The sequence below is a fragment of the Oncorhynchus masou genome, chromosome 31, assembly GCF_036934945.1.
Source record: "Oncorhynchus masou masou isolate Uvic2021 chromosome 31, UVic_Omas_1.1, whole genome shotgun sequence".
NCBI lineage: Eukaryota > Metazoa > Chordata > Actinopteri > Salmoniformes > Salmonidae > Oncorhynchus > Oncorhynchus masou.
The window spans coordinates 101,402,333-101,423,650 of NC_088242.1; the positions used below are offsets into that span (position 1 = coordinate 101,402,333).

Sequence of the window (21,318 nt, forward strand, 5' to 3'; positions counted from 1 at the left end):
CTCAGTACTGCGGTTACCCAGAACCCCACCCTACCAAAGAGTACCAAAGAAAACAAAACTTTTTATTGTCTGCCTGTCTCTCGCTGTCTTGCGCTCTCTCTCGCATTCTGTCTCTCTCGCGCTGTCTCACTGTCTCCCGCTCTCTCGCTATCTCTGGCTCTCTAGCTCTGTCTCGCTGTGTCTCACTCGCTCTCTCTGCCCTTATTGTTGTAAAAACAAATCCACTGTAAATGTTCTCTTTGATTTGTTTTCCTATTTGGGGAACGTTTCCAAGGAAACGGTTCCTTTTGTGGCATTTTGTGGCCTCTTAAATCTGCTGGGAACTGACACCCAGAGGAGAGAGCTGCTCTAACTTGGACATGGGGGTAGTGGAGGGTAAGAATGAGAGGAGGGTAGAGGAGGATGGGAACCAGTTGAACCCATGTGGACCTCTCTGTTAGGACTTGAAGGTAAGAGCTCTTTTAACCAGATGAATTCATTCAGAAATAGTGTTTTTCTTTCAGCTTGGATGCCAGAAGAAAAGGGTTTGTTTTCAGCATTGCCAAGCTCCACGGAGAGAAGCAAGGAAAACATTTCTGACGTTTAGTTTAGTTACCATATTGAAGTTTGGGGAAGCAGAAAGTCAGAGTAGTCTGACCCAGAGGGTAGTCTGACCCAGAGGGTAGTCTGACCCAGAGGGTAGTCTGACCCAGTGTTTTTGGTCCAGCCCCAAACCTTTTGATGGTAGACATTTTTTATTAATTTACAAAAATGTAAAGTCTGTTTTGAGTTTCCATAACCACACTATGCAGTATGTTTTACTGACACATTTGTATGACTAAAATAAACAATCCAATAAACTGTGCTAGGCAGTAGCAGGCACACTGCAAAATGTCCCTGGAGTGACATGGTACCTGATGTGATTGGAGGAGATTTCACAACGTCGTGGACCTCTCACGTCCCAGAAAGCTTTTCTGACTGAAGCGCCTCTCTTCTGACATCAGCACGGTACCCCCTATGGACGGAAGCTGAACCACAAAGCTTCCTATGGAAGGAAGCTGAACTTTTCAACTTGATATTAACCCGGTTTAAAATGGGCAGTGTTGAGGGGGTAGAACTGACTAAATTAATTGAGTCATAGAGGTCTTATAACCCGTTCTACAGGTAAATATGCTTGGCTGTTATTTTCATAGGCTATGCAACTATTTGTCATTTAAAAAAAGCTGCCCATTATTAAATCTGTGAAATTAATTCATCAAGCTTTTATTTGTATTACTGTTTTTCTTCACTCCGCTAAATATTTGTTCTATTGTTGTTGCATTGTCAAGAGATTAATCTGACAGTCAGCATTTCATTGCACTGTGTACATGACAAATTAACAAACTGGAGGGAAGGTGAGGGCAGCCAGAAAGAGGGGAAACGATAGTGGTATAGTATGGAGAGGGGAAACGATAGTGGTATAGTATGGAGAGGGGAAACGATAGTGGTATAGTATGGAGAGGGGAAACGATAGTGGTATAGTATGGAGAGGGGAAACGATGGTGGTATAGTATGGAGAGGGGAGGGGAGGAGAGTGGTATAGGAGAGGGGGAAATGGGGAGGAGAGTGGTATGGAGAGGGGAGGAGAGTGGTATGGGGAGGAGAGTGGTATAGTATGGAGAGGGGAGAAGAGTGGGTATGGTATGGAGAGGGGAAAGAGAGGGTATAGTAGGAGTGGTATGGTGGTATGGTGGTATGGGGAGGAGAGTGGTATAGTATGGAGAGGGGCGGATAGGGGAGGAGAGTGGTATGGAGGAGTGGAGGAGAGGAGAGAGTGGTATAGTATGGAGAGGGCGGAGGGTATGGTGGTAAGGAGGAGAGTGGTGGAGGAGAGTGGTATGGGAGAGTGGTATAGTATGGAGAGGGAGGAGGTGGTATGGAGAGTGGTATGGGGGAAGATGAGTGGTATAGTATGGAGAGGGGGAGAGGGAGAGTGGTATAGTATGGAGAGGGGGGAGTGGTGGTATAGTATGGAGAGGGGAAGTGGATGGTATGGGGAGGAGGAGTGGTATAGTATGAGAGTGGTATGGGGAGGTGGAGAGTGGTATGGGGAGGCGGAGAGTGGTATAGTATGGAGGGGGCGGAGAGTGGTATGGAGGGAGAGGGAGGAGGTATGGTATGGGGAGGAGATGGAGGGAGGGTATGGAGAGGGTATGGAGAGGTGGTAGGGAGAGTGGTATGGGAGAGGAGAGGAGAGTGGTATGGAGAGGAGAGGTGGTATGGAGAGGAGAGGAGTGATGGAGTGGTATAGTATGGAGAGAGAGGGGAGAGAGTGGTATAGTATGGAGAGGGCGGATAGTGGTATGGTATGGAGAGGGTGGAGAGGGAGGAGAGTGGTATGGAGTAGGAGGAGAGGGTATGGGGAGGAGAGTGGTATGGAGAGGGTAGGTGGTATAGTATGGAGAGAGGGGAGAGGGAGGAGATGGTATGGGGAGGAGAGTGGTATAGTAGTGGAGGAGAGGGGAGAGTGGTATGGGGAGGAGAGTGGTATAGTATGGAGAGGGAGAGTGGTATGGGGAGGAGGGAGTGGTATGGAGGGAGTATGGAGAGGGGTAAGAGGGGAGGAGAGTGGAGGAGTGTATAGTATGGAGAGAGGTAGAGTGGTATGGTATGAGAGGGGTGGGTGGTATAGTATGGAGAGGGGAGGAGAGTGGTATGGATGGGGAGGAGAGTGGTATAGTATGGAGAGGGGAGAGTGGTATGGAGTATGGAGAGTGGTATGGTATGGAGGGGGGTATGGAGAGGGTATGGAGGAGAGTGGTATGGAGAGGAGAGGAGAGTGGTATGGAGAGGGGAGGAGAGTGGTATGGAGAGGGGAGGAGAGTGGTATGGAGAGGGGAGGAGAGTGGTATGGAGAGGAGAGGAGAGTGGTATGGGGAGGAGAGTGGTATGGAGAGGGGGAGAGAGAGGAGGGGAGGAGAGGAGAGTGGTATGGAGAGGGTATGGAGAGGGAGGAGAGTGGTATGGAGAGGGGGAGAGAGTGGTATGGGAGGAGAGTGGTGGTATGGAGAGGAGGAGAGGGTATGGGGAGGAGAGTGGTATAGAGGAGGGGGAGGGAGGTATGGAGAGGTGGTATGGAGAGGGGCGAGTGGTATGGAGGAGAGTGGTATGGTATGGAGAGGGAGGAGAGTGGTATGGAGAGGGGTGGAGAGTGGTATAGTATGGGGAGGGGTATGGAGGAGTGGTATGGGGAGGAGTAATGGAGAGGGGAGGAGAGAGGAGTGGTATGGTATGAGGGGAGAGGGTATGGAAGGGGCGGAGAGTGGAGGAGAGTGGTATGGGGAGAGATGTGGTATGGAGGAGGAGAGGGGAGGGTATGGGGAGGAGAGGAGGGGAGTGGTAGGAGGGAGGTATGGGAGAGGGAGAGTGGTATGGAGAGGGGTAGGGGAGTGGTATGGGAGAGGGGAGGGAGTGGTATGGAGAGGGGAGGTATGGAGAGGGGAGGAGGAGGAGAGTGGTATGGATGGAGAGGGGGGAGAGTGGTATGGTGGAGAGGGGAGGAGGGTATGGAGAGGGTGGTATGGAGAGGGGTAGAGGGAGAGTGGTATGGAGAGGAGAGTGGTATGGAGAGGAGAGGAGAGTGGTATGGAGAGGGAGGAGAGGGGAGGAGAGTGGTATGGAGAGGGGAGGAGAGGAGAGTGGTATGGAGAGAGGAGAGTGGTATGGTATGGAGAGGGGGGAGAGGGAGAGTGGTATGGGGAGGGGGGTATAGTGGTATGGAGAGTGGAGAGGAGTGGTATGGAGAGGAGAGTGGTATGGAGAGGGTATGAGGAGAGTGGTATGGGGAGGAGAGTGGTATAGTATGGAGAGTGGTATGGTATGGAGGAGGAGAGGGTATGGAGAGGGTATGTATGGAGGAGAGGGGAGAGAGTGGTATGGGGAGGAGAGTGGTATAGGGAGAGGGGAGGAGAGTGGTATGGAGGGGAGAGTGGTGGTATGGAGGAGAGGAGAGGAGAGTGGTAGGTATGGAGAGTATGGGAGAGGGGGAGGAGAGTGGTATGGAGGAGAGTGGTGAGGAGAGGAGAGTGGTATAGTATGGAGAGGGGAGGAGAGTGGTATGGAGAGGGGAGGAGAGTGGTATGGGGAGAGGGGTGGAGAGTGGTATGGAGAGGGGAGGAGAGTGGTATGGAGAGGGGAGGAGAGTGGTATGGAGAGGGGAGGAGAGTGGTATGGAGAGGGGAGGAGAGTGGTATGGAGAGGGGTAGGAGAGGGGAGGAGAGTGGTATGGAGGGGGGAGAGTGGTATGGGAGAGGGAGGAGAGTGGTATGGGAGAGGGGAGGAGAGGAGAGTGGTATGGAGAGGAGAGTGGTATGGAGAGTGGTGGTATGGAGAGGGTATGGAGAGGATGGAGTGGTATGGAGAGGTGGTAGTATGGAGAGGAGAGTGGTATGGAGAGGAGAGTGGTATGGAGAGGAGAGTGGTATGGTGGTATGGAGAGGGGCGGAGAGTGGTATGGAGAGGGAGAGAGGATGGAGTGGTATGGAGGAGGAGAGTGGTATGGAGAGGGGTGGAGAGGAGGGGAGGAGAGTGGTATGGAGAGGGGAGGAGAGTGGTATGGAGAGGGAGAGGGGAGGAGTGGTATGGAGAGGAGAGGGGGAGAGGGGCGGAGGAGAGTGGTATGGAGAGGGTATGGAGGGGAGGGTATGGTATGGAGAGGAGAGTGGTATGGAGAGGGTAGGTAGGGAGGAGTGGTATGGAGATGGAGAGAGGGGGAGGAGAGTGGTATGGAGAGGAGAGGAGAGGAGAGGTATGGAGAGGAGAGGTGGTATGGGAGGAGAGTGGTATGGGAGAGAGTGGTATGGCGGGAGGGGAGGAGAGTGGTATGGAGAGAGGGTAGAGGGTAGGAGAGGAGAGTGGTGGTATGGAGAGGAGAGGAGAGTGGTATGGAGATGGGGAGGGAGAGGAGAGGGGAGGAGTGGTATGGATGGAGAGGGAGGAGAGTGGTAGGAGAGGGTATGGGGAGGAGAGTGGTATGGAGAGGAGAGGAGAGTGGTATGGGAGGGAGGAGGGTAGGGGAGGAGAGGGTATGGAGAGGAGAGGAGAGTGGTATGGAGAGGAGAGTGGTATGGAGAGGAGAGGAGAGTGGTATGGAGAGGAGAGGAGAGTGGTATGGAGAGGTGGTAGATGGAGGGGAGTGGTATGGAGGAGGAGAGGAGAGTGGTATGGGGAGGAGAGTGGTATAGGGAGAGGGGGAGTGGTATGGAGAGGGGAGGAGAGTGGTAGGAGAGGAGGAGAGTGGTATGGAGAGGAGAGGAGAGTGGTATGGAGGAGGGAGAGAGTGGTATGGATGGAGAGGAGAGTGGTATGGAGGGGTGGAGAGTGGTATGGAGAGGGGAGAGTGGTATGGAGAGGAGGAGTGGTATGGAGAGGGTAGAGGAGAGTGGTATGGAGTGGGGAGGAGAGGGGTGGAGAGTGGTATGGAGGGAGAGGAGAGTGGTATGGAGGAGGGGTGGAGAGTGGTAGGGGAGAGTGGTATGGGAGAGGGAGAGTGGATGGAGATGGAGTGGAGGAGAGTGGTAGGAGGAGTGGTATGGAGATGGAGAGGAGATGGGGAGGGTATGGAGGAGAGAGGAGAGTGGTATGGAGGGGGAGAGAGTGGTATGGTAGGAGAGGAGAGTGGTAGAGTGGTATGGAGGAGGGAGGAGAGGAGAGTGGTATGGGGAGGAGAGTGGTATGGAGATGGTATGGAGGAGAGGAGAGTGGTATGGGAGTGGGGAGGAGGGGGAGGAGAGTGGTAGAGTGGTATGGAGGAGGGGAGGAGGAGAGTGGTAGGAGAGTGGTATGGAGTGGGGGGAGAGGGGAGGAGAGTGGTATGGAGTGGAGGGGAGAGAGAGTGGTAGGGGAGGAGGGTATATGGTAGGGGAGGAGAGGAGTATAGTATGGAGAGGAGAGGAGAGTGGATGGAGGAGGAGAGTGGTATGGAGGAGGGGAGGAGAGTGGGGAGGAGAGTGGTATGGAGAGAGAGTGGTGGTGGGATGGGTATGGAGAGGGAGGAGTGGTATGGGAGGAGTGGTAGTGGAGGGGAGGAGGAGGGAGAGTGGTATGGAGGAGGGAGGAGGGGTGGTAGGAGAGGAGAGGAGATGGGAGAGGGAGAGTGGGGAGGAGGAGAGAGTGGTATGGAGAGGAGGAGAGTGGTATGGAGAGGAGAGGTATGGTATGGAGAGGAGAGTGGTATGGAATGGAGAGGAGAGAGAGGGTATGGAGAGAGTGGTATGGAATGGAGAGGAGAGGAGAGAGTGGTATGGAATGGAGAGGAGAGTGGTATGGAATGGAGAGGAGATGGAGAGGGAGGAGAGTGGTATGGAGGAGTGGTATGGAATGGAGGAGAGGAGAGAGGAGAGTGGTATGGAATGGATGGAGAGAGGAGAGTGGTATGGAATGGAGAGGAGAGGAGAGTGGTATGGAATGGAGAGGAGAGGAGAGTGGTATGGAATGGAGAGGAGAGGAGAGTGGTATGGAATGGAGAGGAGAGGAGAGTGGTATGGAATGGAGAGGAGAGGAGAGTGGTATGGAATGGAGGAGGAGAGGGAGAGTGGTATGGAAGGAGAGGAGAGGAGAGTGGTATGGAGAGGGGAGGAGAGGAGAGTGGTATGGTGGTATGGGGAGGAGGAGATGGAGGAGAGGGAGGAGGAGTGGTATGGAGAGGAGAGGAGAGTGGTATGGAGAGGAGAGGAGAGTGGTATGGAGAGGAGAGGAGAGTGGTATGGAATGGAGAGGAGAGGAGAGTGGTATGGAATGGAGAGGAGAGTGGTATGGAGAGGAGAGGAGAGTGGTATGGAGAGGAGAGGAGAGTGGTATGGAATGGAGAGGAGAGTGGTATGGAATGGAAGGGAGGAGAGAGAGTGGTATGGAATGGAGGAGAGTGGTATGGAATGGAGAGGAGAGTGGTATGGAATGGAGAGGAGAGTGGTATGGAATGGAGTGGTAGGAGAGGGGAGGAGAGTGGTATGGAATAGGAGAGGAGAGGAGAGGGTATGGAATGGAGAGAGAGAGGAGAGGAGAGGATGGATGGAGAGGAGAGTGGTATGGAATGGAGGAGGAGGAGAGGGAGAGGAGGAGAGATGGAATGGAGAGGAGAGTGGTATGGAATGGAGGAGGAGAGGAGATGGAGAGGAGAGGGTAGGAGTGGAATGGAGAGGTGGTAGGAAGGAGAGGAGTGGTATGGAATGGAGAGGAGAAGAGAGGAGTGGTATGGAATGGAGGAGGGAGAAGAGAGGGAGTGGAGAGGAGAGTGGTATGGAATGGAGAGAGAGGAGAGTGGTATGGAATGGAGAGAGGAGATGGAGGAGAGGAGAAGAGAGGAGAGTGGAATGGAATGGAGGGAGAGTGGGGAATGGAGAGAGAGGGTATGGAGAGGAGAGGAGAGTGGTATGGAGGAGAGGAGGGAGAGTGGGGATGGAGGAGGAGAGGAGAGTGGTATGGAGAGGAGAGTGGTATGGAATGGAGAGGGAGGTAGGAATGGAGAGGAGAGGAGAGTGGTATGGAATGGAGAGGAGAGAGTGGTATGGAATGGAGAAGAGAGAGATGGAGAGTGGTATGGAGAGGGAGAGGAGAGTGGTATGGAATGGAGAGGAGAGGAGAGTGGTATGGAATGGAGAGGAGAGTGGTATGGAATGGAGAGGAGAGGAGAGTGGTATGGAATGGAGAGGAGAGGAGAGTGGTATGGAGAGGAGAGGAGAGTGGTATGGAGAGGAGAGGAGAGGAGTTGAGAGTGGTATGGAATGGAGAGGAGAGGAGTTGAGAGTGGTATGGAGAGGAGAGGAGAGTGGTATGGAATGGAGAGGAGAGGAGAGTGGTATGGAATGGAGAGGAGAGTGGTATGGAATGGAGAGGAGAGTGGTATGGAATGGAGAGGAGAGTGGTATGGAATGGAGAGGAGAGTGGTATGGAATGGAGAGGAGAGTGGTATGGAATGGAGAGGAGAGTGGTATGGAATGGAGAGGAGAGTGGTATGGAATGGAGAGGAGAGGAGTGGAGAGTGGTATGGAATGGAGAGGAGAGGAGAGGAGAATGGTATGGAATGGAGAGGAGAGGAGAGGAGAATGGAATGGAGAGGAGAGTGGAATGGAGAGGAGAGGAGAGTGGAATGGAGAGGAGAAGAGAGGAGTATGGAATGGAGAGGAGAAGAGAGGAGTATGGAGAGGAGAAGAGAGGAGTATGGAGAGGAGAAGAGAGGAGTATGGAATGGAGAGGAGAAGAGAGGAGTATGGAATGGAGAGGAGAAGAGAGTGGTATGGAGAGGAGAGGAGAGTGGTATGGAATGGAGAGGAGAGGAGAGTGGTATGGAATGGAGAGGAGAGAGGAGAGTGGTGTGGAATGAATGGAGAGGAGAGGGGAGAAGATGGAATGGAGAGAGTGGTGTGGAATGGAGAGGAGAGTGGTATGGAGAGAGAGGAGAGTGGTATGGAATGGGAATGGAGAGGAGAGGAGAGAATGGAGAGGAGTGGTATGGAATGGAGGAGGAGAGGAGAGGAGGAGAGTGGTATGGAATGGAGAGAGGATGGAGGAGAGGAGAGTGGTGTGGAATGGAGAGGAGAGGAGAGTGGTATGGAATGGAGAGGAGAGTGGAGGGTATGGAATGGAGAGGAGAGTGGTATGGAATGGAGAGGAGAGTGGTAGGAATGGAGAGGAGAGTGGTATGGAATGGAGAGGAGAGTGGTAGGAGGAGAGGAGAGGGTGTGGAATGGAGAGGAATGGAGAGGAGAGAGAGTGGAATGGAGAGGAGAGTAATGGAGAGGAGAGGAGAGGAGAAGTGGAGAGGAGAAGAGAGAGTATGGAGGATGGAATGAGGGAGAGGAGAGTATGGAATGGAGAGGAGAAGAGAGGAGAATGGAGAGGAGAGGAGAGTGGTGGTGTGGAATGGAGAGGAGAGGGTGTGGAATGGAGAGGAGAGAGAGTGGTATGGAATGGAGAGGAGGGAGAGGGTAGAGAGGAGAGGAGGTATGGAATGGGGAGTGGTATGGAGAGGAGAGGAGAGTGGTATGGAATTGAGAGGAGAGTGGTATGGTATGCAGAGGAGAGGAGAGTGGTATGGAATGGGGAGGGGAGGAGAGGAGAGTGGTATGGAATGGGGAGGAGAGGAGAGGAGAGTGGTATGGAATGGGGAGGAGAGGAGAGTCTACAAAGAATCTACAAAGTTTGCCCTTTGCCTTGATGACAGTTTTGCATAGGCTTGGCATTCTCTCAACCAGCTACACCTGGAATGCTTTTCCAACAATCTTGAAGTAGTTCCCACATATGCTAAGCACTTGTTGGCTGCTTTTCCTTCACTCTGCGGTCCAACTCATACAAACCATCTCATTTGGGTTGAAGTCAGGTGATTGGGGAGACCAGGTCATCTGATGCAGCACTCCATCACTCTCCTTCTTGGTCAAATAGCCCTTACACAGCCTGGAGGTGTGTTGGGGTCATTGTTCTGTTGAAACACAATTGATAGTTCCTCTAAGCACAAACCAGATGGGATGGAGTATCGCTGCAGAATGCTGTGGTAGCAATGCTGGTTAAGTGTGCCTTGAATTCTAAATAAATCACAGCAAAGCACAATCACGCCACCCCCTCCATGCTTCACGGTAGGAACTACACATGCGGAGATAATCCATTCAGCTACTCTGCTTCTCACAAAGACATGGCGGTTGGAACCAAACGTCTCAAATTTGGACTCATCAGACCATCAGACAGATTTCCACTAGTCTAATGTCCATTGCTTGTCTTTCTTGGCCCAAGCATGTCTCTTCTTCTTATTGGTGTCCTTTAGTAGTGGTTTCTTTGCAGCAATTCGACCATGAAGGCCTGATTTCATTCTCCTCTGAACAGTTGTTGAGATGTGTCTGTTACTTGAACCCTGAAGCATTTATTTGGGCTGCAATTTCTGAAGCTGGTAACTCTAATGAAGTTATCCTCTGCAGGAGAGGTAACTCCGGGTCTTCATTTCCTGTGGCAGTTGTTATGAGAGCGAGTTTCATCCTTGAGCTTGATGGTTTTTGTGACTGCACTTGAAGAAATGTTCAAAATTCTTTTATGTTTTCCAGATTGACTGACCTTCATGTCTTAAAGTGATGATGGACTGTTGTTTCTCTTTTGCTTATTTGAGCTGTTCTTGCCATAATATGAACTTGGTCTTTTACCAAATAGGTCTATCTCTGTATACCACCCCTACCTTGCCATACCACCACTACCTTGTCACAACACAACTGAATGCCTTAAGAAGGAGAGAAATTCCATACACTATATAAATACACTAACAAAGCACACCTGTTTATTGAAATGCATTCCAGGTGACTACCTCATGAAGCTAGTTGAGACAATGCCAAGAGTAAGCGAAGCTGTCATCAAGGCAAAGGGTGGCTACTTTGAAGTATCTAAAATATATTTTGATTTAACACTTTTTTGGTTACTACATGATTCCATATGTGTAATTTCATAGTTTTGATGTCTAAACTATTATTTTACAATGTAGAATATAGTAAAAAATAAAAACCCTTGAATGCGTAGGTGTGTACAAACTTTTGACTGGTACTGCATATCAGTTACATACAGTACATATGTCTCTCTATATATTCTATCCTATTGATTCTTGATCTGTAGTGTTCTGACTGTGGAAAAACTGTCTTCCAATGTGTTGTGATCAATAAATGTGTTTGTGTGTTCCGTCTTAGGTTTTGGCCCTGCATGAAGTTTACATTTTTTTTATATAGATCGTTTAAATGTTGTCTTTGTGCATGTTGTAGGATACTTCTAATTGATGTTTTTATTAAATCACTTATGGATCAATGACTATAACCCTAACCATCTGCATGTAACTCTGCTGTAACCCAGCTCCATTAACCTGACCTTAACCATAACCCAACCCCTAACCTTTACCACCACTTACTGTTCCAGGCTGCTCCTCCCTCTGACAGTCTCGGCCAACGACCTCGGCACCCTGTCCCTAACGTTCCCTCCACGCTGGACAAGCAGACTAACTGGTCCAGAGTTCTCCCACTGCCCACACCTCAGGAGAGGATGAAGAGCGACTCACAAATCATCACATCCTGCGTCATCCCAATTAATGTCACTGGTAAATACCATGCATCTTCTTAACCCTTTGAATGCATCCAACATGGCACTCTATTGCTTATACATGACTTTTGACCATGGCCCACTTGACCAGTGTGTTTTCAGAGGTCTCCTCTGTCGCTGTACCACAGCAGCCCTCATTATTCTAACTGTCCGTCCCCACCTGTCCCTTATACTCGGGTGAAAGATTTTATTTATTTATTTATTCCACCTTTGTTGGGTGGGATGCTGAGCTGAGCTGTTGGCCGGGGTTGGGGTAGCCAGGAGGAAGGCGTGGCCGTAGAGAAATGCTTATTGAAATTCTTATCGGTGGTGATGATGTTTCCTAGCCTCAGTGCAGTGGACAGCTGGGAGGAGGTGCTCTTATTCTCCATGGACTTTACTGTCCCAAAACTTTTTGGGGTTCGAGATACAGGATGCAAATTTGTTTGAAAAAGCTAGCCTTTGCTTTCCTGACTGACTGAGTGTATTGGTTCCTGGCTTCCCTGAAAAGTTGCATGTCGCGAGGGCTATTCGATGCTAATGCAGAATGCCACAGGATGTTTTTGTGCTGGTCAAGAGCAGCTGGGAGCTGAGGGGGGTCTATAACAGGCAGCAACAGTGAGGGACTTATTTCTGGAGAGATTCATTTTTAAAATTAGAAGCTCGAACTGTTTGGTTATAGACCTGGAATGTATGACAGAACACTGCAGGTGATCTCTGGAGTAGACTGCAACTCCTCCCCCTTTGGCAGTTATATCTTGACTGAAAATGTTGTAGTTGGGTATGGAAATCTCAGAATTTAGTGGTCTTCCTAAGCCAGGATTCAGACACGGCAAGGACATCAGGGTTGGTGGAGTGTGCTAAAGCAGTGAGTAAAACAAAGGGAGGAGGCTTCTGATAACATGCATGAAACCAAGGCTTTTTTGGTTACAGAAGTCAACAAATGAGAGTGCGTGGGGACACGCAGGTTAACCTCCATCACCCGAGGAACAGAGGAGGAGTAGGATGAGGGTATGGCTGAAAGCTATCAGAACTGGTCATCTAGTGCGTTGGGGACAGAGAATAAAAGGAGCAGAATTCTGGGTGTGGTAGAATAGATTCAGGGCATGATGTACAGACTGGTATGGTGGGGTGCGGGTACAGTACCGAGTGATGAGAGATTGCATCTCTGGACGGGCTAGTTATGCTGGGTGAGGTCACTGCATGTGTGGGAGGTGGGACAAAGGAGGCATCTGAGTATCCGAGGCATGTTGAGTGGGACTAGGGGCTCCGCAGTAAAATAAAACTATCCTAAACAACAGTGTACAAGGCATATTGACATTTAAGAGACAAAGTGAGGCATAAAGCAATCACAGGTGTTGAGAGCTAGCTAAGACAACAACTGGTAAGATGGCGATGAATGGGCAGAGAGGGTCAGTTAACTACACACAGGGCTTGAGTTAGAGGCAGGGGTCAACAGATTTAAAAAATGGAGTACTGTGATTAATGAACAGTCTAGCAGGCATCAGCTATGTAGCCAAGTGATTATAGGGTGGACAGCAATAGATGGAACAGGGAAGCAGCTAGGTAGTCGTTACTATGCGAGCACGCAGGACAGTGTTTGAAGTTAGCAGTCCGGGGTAAGTATAAGCGTCTGCGCCGACGTCCGTCAAAGGCCGTTTTTTTATTTATTTTTATTTTTTTTACCTTTATTTAACCAGGCAAGTCAGTAAAGAACAAATTCTTATTTTCAATGACGGCCTAGGAACAGTGGGTTAACTGCCTGTTCAGGGGCAGAACGACAGATTTGTACCTTGTCAGCTCGGGGGTTTGAACTTGCAACCTTCCGATTATTAGTCCAACGCTCTAACCACTAGGCTACCCTGCCGCACCGCGGGTGGAGTTACGTTGGCTGACCAGTCGTGGCGGTATGGCGGGGCGCGGGGTTAGTAGAAGAGTCTGCTCTGACGGTTGAGGGCATAGCGGGTGGAGTTACGTTGGCGGACCAGTCGTGGTGGTATGGCGGGGCGTGGGGTTAGTAGAAGAGTCTGCTCTGACGGTTGAGGGCACCGCGGGTGGAGTTACGTTGGCGGACCAGTCGTGGTAGTATGGCGGGGCGCGGGGTTAGTAGAAGAGTCTGCTCTGACGGTTGAGGGCACAGCGGGTGGAGTTAAGTCGGCGGACCAGTCGTGGTGGTATGGCGGGGCGCCATGTCAACAACGAGTCCAGGCCAGATGGCGAAAGAGGTGTTGTAGTAATTTCGTTTGCTAGCCGGGAGATGCACTTGGCTCGCGGCTAACTGGTGCTAGCTTCGGGACAGGGGAGTTAGCCACTATAGCCACTCGGTAGCAGTTAGCAAGCAGCGATGATCCGATGCAAAGCTTACGGCAAGGATCTGGTGGAGTAGTGGATACTAGCCGTGTTTGGGTGGAGTCCGGGAGGCATCGGCTGAGTTGCCGAGTGATCACAGAGTAGGCCGGGAGGTGGGCCTGGCTCAGGGCTAGCGTCGGTGCTGGGTCACTTAGTGGCAGCTGTGATGATCAGGAGTAATGGTCCAGGGTTTACGGCAGGAATCTGGCGTTGTAGTGGAGAAAACAGTCCGATACTGGCAGGCTGGCAAGTATTATCCAGGCTAAAAAAAAACTTCTGGCTAACAATGACTAACAATGACTAAATAGCTAGTAGCTAATTAGCTGGTTAGCTTCTGATGGAGGTTCTGGCTATAAGGTCTGAAAAATAGTGGATCCGTGTCACATTGTGTGAGGCGGGTTACCGGAAGGTATATTTAATTTAAAAATGGAAAAAAGATATATAAAGAGATATAGATAGATAGATATATATATATATATCAAATCAAATTTATTTATATAGCCCTTCGTACATCAGCTGATATCTCAAAGTGCTGTACAGAAACCCAGCCTAAAACCCCAAACAGCAAGCAATGCAGGTGTAGAAGCACGGTGGTTAGGAAAAACTCCCTAGAAAGGCCAAAACCTAGGAAGAAACCTAGAGAGGAACCAGGCTATGTGGGGTGGCCAGTCCTCTTCTGGCTGTGCCGGGTAGAGATTATAACAGAACATGGCCAAGATGTTCAAATGTTCATAAATGACCAGCATGGTCGAATAATAATAAGGCAGAACAGTTGAAACTGGAGCAGCAGCACGGCCAGGTGGACTGGGGACAGCAAGGAGTCATCATGTCAGGTAGTCCTGGGGCATGGTCCTAAGGCTCAGGTCCTCCGAGAGAGAGAAAGAAAGAGAATTAGAGAGAGCATATGTGGGGTGGCCAGTCCTCTTCCGGCTGTGCCGGGTGGAGATTATAACAGAACATGGCCAAGATGTTCAAATGTTCATAAATGACCAGCATGGTCAAATAATAATAAGGCAGAACAGTTGAAACTGGAGCAGCAGCACGGCCAGGTGGACTGGGGACATCAAGGAGTCTTCATGTCAGGTAGTCCTGGGGCATGGTCCTAGGGCTCAGGTCCTCCGAGAGAGAGAAGGAGAGAATTAGAGAACGCACACTTAGATTCACACAGGACACCGAATTGGACAGGAGAAGTACTCCAGATATAACAAACTGACCCCAGCCCCCCGACACATACACTACTGCAGCATAAATACTGGAGGCTGAGACAGGAGGGGTTAGGAGACACTGTGGCCCCATCCGAGGACACCCCCGGACAGGGCCAAACAGGAAGGATATAACCCCACCCACTTTGCCAAAGCACAGCCCCCACACCACTAGAGGGATATCTTCAACCACCAACTTACCATCCTGAGACAAAGCTGAGTATAGCCCGCAAAGATCTCCGCCATGGCACAACCCAAGGGGGGGCGCCAACCCAGACAGGATGACCACATCAGTGAATCAACCCACTCAGGTGACGCACCCCTTCCAGGGACGGCATGAGAGAGCCCCAGTAAGCCAGTGACTCAGCCCCTGTAATAGGGTTAGAGGCAGAGAATCCCAGTGGAAAGAGGGGAACCGGCCAGGCAGAGACAGCAAGGGTGGTTCGTTGCTCCAGAGCCTTTCCGTTCACCTTCCCACTCCTGGGCCAGACTACACTCAATCGTATGACCCAGTGAAGAGATGAGTCTTCAGTAAAGACTTAAAGGTTGAGACCGAGTTTGCATCTCTGACATGGGTAGGCAGACCGTTCCATAAAAATGGAGCTCTATAGGAGAAAGCCCTGCCTCCAGCTGTTTGCTTAGAAATTCTAGGGACAATTAGGAGGCCTGCGTCTTGTGACCGTAGCGTACGTGTAGGTATGTACGGCAGGACCAAATCAGAGAGATAGGTAGGAGCAAGCCCATGTAATGCTTTGTAGGTTAGCAGTAAAACCTTGAAATCAGCCCTTGCTTTGACAGGAAGCCAGTGTAGGGAGGCTAGCACTGGAGTAATATGATCAAATTTTTTGGTTCTCGTCGGGATTCTAGCAGCCGTATTTAGCACTAACTGAAGTTTATTTAGTGCTTTATCCGGGTAGCCGGAAAGTAGAGCATTGCAGTAGTCTAACCTAGAAGTGACAAAAGCATGGATTAATTTTTCTGCATCATTTTTGGACAGAAGGTTTCTGATTTTTGCAATGTTACGTAGATGGAAAAAAGCTGTCCTTGAAATGGTCTTGATATGTTCTTCAAAAGAGAGATCAGGGTCCAGAGTAACACCGAGGTCCTTCACAGTTTTATTTGAGACGACTGTACAACCATTAAGATTAATTGTCAGATTCAACAGAAGATCTCTTTGTTTCTTGGGACCTAGAACAAGCATCTCTGTTTTGTCCGAGTTTAAAAGTAGAAAGTTTGCAGCCATCCACTTCCTTATGTCTGAAACACATGCTTCTAGCAATGGCAATTTTGGGGCTTCACCATGTTTCATTGAAATGTACAGCTGTGTGTCATCCGCATAGCAGTGAAAGTTAACATTATGTTTTTGAATAACATCCCCAAGAGTTAAAATATATAGTGAAAACAATAGTGGTCCTAAAACGGAACCTTGAGGAACACCAAAATTTACAGTTGATTTGTCAGAGGACAAACCATTCACAGAGACAAACTGATATCTTTCCGACAGATAAGATCTAAACCAGGCCAGAACTTGTCCGTGTAGACCAATTTGGGTTTCCAATCTCTCCAAAAGAATGTGGTGATCGATGGTATCATTTAGCAGCACTAAGGTCTAGGAGCACGAGGACAGATGCAGAGCCTCGGTCCGATGCCATTAAAATGTCATTTACCACCTTCACAAGTGCCGTCTCAGTGCTATGATGGGGTCTAAAACCAGACTGAAGCATTTATCCTATACATTGTTTGTCTTCAGGAAGGCAGTGAGTTGCTGCGCAACAGCCTTTTCTAAGATTTTTGAGAGGAATGGAAGATTTGATATTGGGGGGCCAGGCCGATTAGTTTTTTATATTTTCTGGGTCAAGGGAGGTACTTTGGCTTTTTCAAGAGAGGCTTTATTATTGCCACTTTTAGTGAGTTTGGTACACATCCAGTGGATAGAGAGCCGTTTATTATGTCCAACATAGGAGGGAAACACAGGAAGCAGCTCTTTCAGTAGTTTAGTTGGAATAGGGTCCTGTATGCAGCTTGCAGGTTTAGAGGCCATGATTATTTTCATCATTGTGTCAAGAGACAAGTACTAAAACACTTGAGCGTCTCTCTTGATCCTAGGTCCAGGCAGAGTTGTGCAGACTCAGGACAACTGAGCTTTGAGGGAATACGCAGATTTAAAGAGGAGTCTAATTTGCTTTCTAATAGTCACAATTTTTGTCCTCAAAGAAGTTCATGAATTTATCACTGCTAAAGGAAAGCATCCTCTTGGGGAATGCTGCTTTTTAGTTAGCCCGTCATCCACACTGTATCAAAACATGCAGAATTTCGGATTGTTCTTATTTTCCTCAATTAAGTTAGAAAATAGGATGATCGAGCAGCAGTAGGGGCTCTTCGGTTACTGCACAGGTACTGTCTTTCCAAGCTAGATGGAAGACTTCTAGAACAGTTTGGTGTGGCGCCATTTCGCGTGGCCAATTTTCTGGAAGCTTGCTTCAGAGCTCAGGGTATTTTCTGTGTACCAGGGAGCTAGTTTCTTATGAGAAATGTTTTTAGTTTTTAGAGGGTGCAACTGCATCTGATGGTATGTGAAGGCAGCCGAAGGTTAAATTGAGTTCCTCAGTTCGGTGGTTAACTGATTTTTGTCCTCTATACATATGTGTGTGTGTGATATACATATTGAAACCTGACTGATTTGTATCATAGAATGGTCATTCTATGTGAGAGATGTGTGTGTGTGTGTAATACGGCATGTTGAGTTTTGGAGAGAAAAGTGTGGGATGTGGTGTGTGTGTGTTGACATCGGAGTGTGTGTGTGTAGGTATTTTATAGAAGGGTGCATATCTCACACACAAAAAAAAGACTATAAATACAAAAAGTCAACGAGGGACGTACAAAAGGTCTCCTGCTATGCCATCTTGAGAAATAAGGCATTACCGCCTGGCAGGTGTCCCCGGCAAAATAAATAGTGGGGTACGCCGTACCAGTAAAACATGAGCCTATCACGGTAATTAAAACAAAATGTAAAGAAATCTGTAGGATATGTACACTGCTTTTTATTTATACCGCATGTCAGAGTCATGAAAATTTAGCACATGGCAAAGAGCCTCCTGGGTCAGAGGGGGTTAAAAGCTGGTCTGTTTGTGCCAGTGAGGGAAGATACTGCTTCATGAATGCCAATTAGTCCCATTAGAATAGTTAAAAGGCCTGTTGAGATGTATTTCTGTGAGTTGCATAGAGTCTCAAAGGATCTGGAGCCAACAGGGGCTGAGTCAGAAACTGAACATTGTGAGAAAAGAGCTGAATAATGTGGAGCCGAAAGGAGTTTCTTGGAGGCAGAATCATGATAGTTGGATGAAGGTAGAGCAGAGAAACATCACAATGGACACAGAGAGAGACACGGAGAGAGACACGGAGGTAGACTGGGAGACCATCGGAGAGGGACACGGAGGGAAGACTTGGATGAGACCGAGAGGGAAAAGGATACAAGGTAGACTGGGAGACCCGGAGAGAGACACGGAGGTTAGACTGGAAGAACCGCATCTAGTAAAGATGAGGTCGAGCGTAGACACGGAGGTAGACTGGGAGACCCGGAGAGAGACACGGAGGGAGACTGGGAGACACGGAGGTAGACTGGGAGACCCGGAGAGAGACACGGAGGTAGACTGGGAGACCCGGAGAGAGACACGAAGGGAGACCCGGAGAGAGACACGGAGGTCAGACTGGGAGACACGGAGGTAGACTGGGGAGACCCGGAGAGAGACACGGAGGTAACTGTGGAGAATTCAAAGAGAGACACGGAGGGGAGACTGGGAATGACACGGAGAGATGAGACTGGGAGACCCGGAGAGAGACACGGAGGTGACTGCGGAGACACGGAGGGAGACTGGGAGACCAGGAGGAGTAGACAGTGTTGTCTGTGGTGATCCATGTTTCCGTCAGTGCCAAGAAGTCGAGGACTGGAGGGAGACATAGAGAGAGACTCTGCGTTGAGAGATCGGAGTTCCAGAGGCTACTGGGAGACCTGGAACTCCACGGAGGTAGACTGGGAGACACCAGAGAGACACGGAGGGAGACTGTGGAGACGTTTGTATGGTCTGAGGAGAGAGACACGGAGGTAGACTAGACACGGACAGGCTACAGAAGGGAGACTAGGAGAAAGGAGAGAGACAGTGGACTGGGAGACATCGGAATGTAGACTGGGAGACATACGGAGACTAAAATGAGACATGGAGGTAGACTGGGAGACCCGGAGAGAGACACGGAGGGAGACACTAAGAGAGACACGGAGGTAGACTGGGAGACATGGAGGTAGACTGGGAGACACGGAGTGTAGACTGGGAGACACGGAAGAGACACACTGGCTAGCTGGAGACCTAGGAGATCCCCAGACTACACAAGGTAGACTGGGAGACACGGAGGTAGACTGGGAGACCCGATCAGAGACACGGAGGTAGACTGGGAGAAGGAGAGAGACACGGAGGAGACTGGGAGACACGGAGAGAGACACGGAGGTTGAAGACTGGGAGACCCGGAGAGAGACACGGAGGGAGATTGGGCAGAACCCTACGTTAGAGAGACACGGAGGTAGACTGGGAGACCCGGAGAGAGACACTCTAGGGAGACTGGGAGACCTAAAGAGACACGGAGGTAGACTGGGAGACAACTATGAGAGACCCTAGATAATCGAGGGAGAATAGACAGTGCTAGGGACTGGATACGTTAGAGAAATACAATTCTCTTCTACCTTGAACTACAGGGGAGATGGAATTATTTACGTGCAGATCAGACACTGCAGAATGTAGCTGCAACACCAATCCGTTCTTAAATGTCAGACCAAAAGAATGTGGTGATCGATGGTATCAAAAGCAGCACTAAGGTCTAGGAGCACGAGGACAGATGCAGGCCTCATGCCATTAAAATGTCATTTACCACCTTCACAAGTGCAGTCTCAGTGCTATGATGGGGTCACCAGGTACTGCATTCTGTTCTTGAATTCTTCAGGATCAGTTTGTGTCCTCAGTTTGTAAATTTTTGATACTGTAAATTGATGGATGGCAGATTTGTTTTAGATGGGTCAACATGAATGGCTTTTTCAAGGGTGCTTTAATATTGTCACTTTTAGTGAGTTTGGTACACATCCGGTGGAAAAGCTTTAAAACATAGGACCAAACACTGCAACCTGGTTTCAGGTTATCAGTCAATAGGGTCCTGTACCAGGGTAAGGTTTAGAACCATGATTATTTTCATCATTGTGTCAAGAGATAATCAGTACAAAACATGTATTGATGTATTGATCCATCCAGGCAAGTTGTGCAGAACTCAGGACAACTAAGCTTTGAGGGAATACCAGATTTATCAGGAGTCTAATTTGATTTCAATAGTCATAATTTTTCCTCAAAACCATGAATTTAACCTAAAGTGAAAGTCATCCTCTCTTGGAATGCTGCTTTAGTTAGTTTAAGATCAAAAAAATTTCGGATTGTTCTTATTGATTCAATTGTTGAAAATCTGATCAGCATTCAGACTCTTCTACTGACTTTCTTTCCAATGTTGGAAGTTCCAGTTTGGTGGCTTATTCTAAAATTTTCTGAAGCTTGTTTTAAAGTTTTTTCTTCACCAGGGATCTTATGAGAAATGTTTTTATTTTTATGCAACTGCAAAACAGGTATTGTACATTTTTAAATTGAAAAATGACCTAAGTTTGGTGGTTAACTGATTTACTCTGTTGAAGCACCTTTTAGCTGATTACAGCCTCGAGTCTTCTGTGTTGGTATGACACTACAAACTGGCCCACCTGTGTTAGGGGAGTTTCTTCTGTGAGAAGAATATGTGATGTCAAGCTCTGTCAGGTTGGATGGGGAGCTTATGCACAGCTATTTTACAAAAAATCAACGAGAGGACGACAAACCAAGTCTGCACTGCTACGCCATCTTGGAAATAAGGCATTCAGCCTGAATCTTGTCCCAGCAAAATAAATAGTGGGGGTGCCTTGGCTGTAAAACATGAGCCTATCACGTAATGGAAAATGTGAAATCTGTAGGCTATGTACACTGCTTTTTGGCATTTATATAGATGGCAGGAGTCATGAAAATCTGTAGATGGCAGGGCCTCCTGGCTGTCTGTTTAGATGGGTTAAAAGCTGAATCTGTTTGATGGCAGGAGGGTGAATCTGTAGATGGCAGGAGTCCCATTAGAATCTGTAGATGGCAGGAGATGTGAATCTGTAGATGGCAGGAGTCTCAATCTGTAGATGGCAGGGGCTGAGTCAGAATCTGAACATTGTGAGAAAAGAGCTGTAATCTGTGGATGGCAGGAGTTTGAATGATAGTCATGAAGTAGAGAGAGTGAATCTGTAGATGGCACAGAGAGTGAATCTGTAGATGGCAGGAGGTAGACTGAACCTGGAGATGGCACGGAGGTGAATCTGGGAGACCCGGAGAGTGAATCTGTAGGGATGGGAGACCGGAATCTGTAGACACGGAGGGAGACACGTGAATCTGTAGATGGCAGGAGCGTGAATCTGTAGATGGCAGGAGCGTGAATCTGGGAGACCCGGATGAGACACGGAGGGAGATGAGACCCGGAGAGAGACTGGGAGGGAGACACGGAGAGAGACACGGAGGGAGACTAGGAGACCCGGAGAGAGACACGGAGGTAGACTGGGAGACACCAGGAGGTAGAGTCTGGGCGAGACACGGAATGACTGGGAGACACGGAGGTTTTT

At 49.2% G+C, this 21,318-nt stretch overlaps 1 protein-coding gene across 1 annotated transcript in view; it reads left to right on the top strand.

The window, feature by feature from the left end:
- The window catches only part of LOC135524824 (actin remodeling regulator NHS-like), a 128,944-nt gene that overhangs the window by 80,631 nt on the left and 26,995 nt on the right, over positions 1-21,318 (top strand). The window contains 1 exon segment of the mRNA XM_064952673.1: positions 10,897-11,074. Within this exon segment, the coding sequence (XP_064808745.1) occupies positions 10,897-11,074 (178 nt within the window).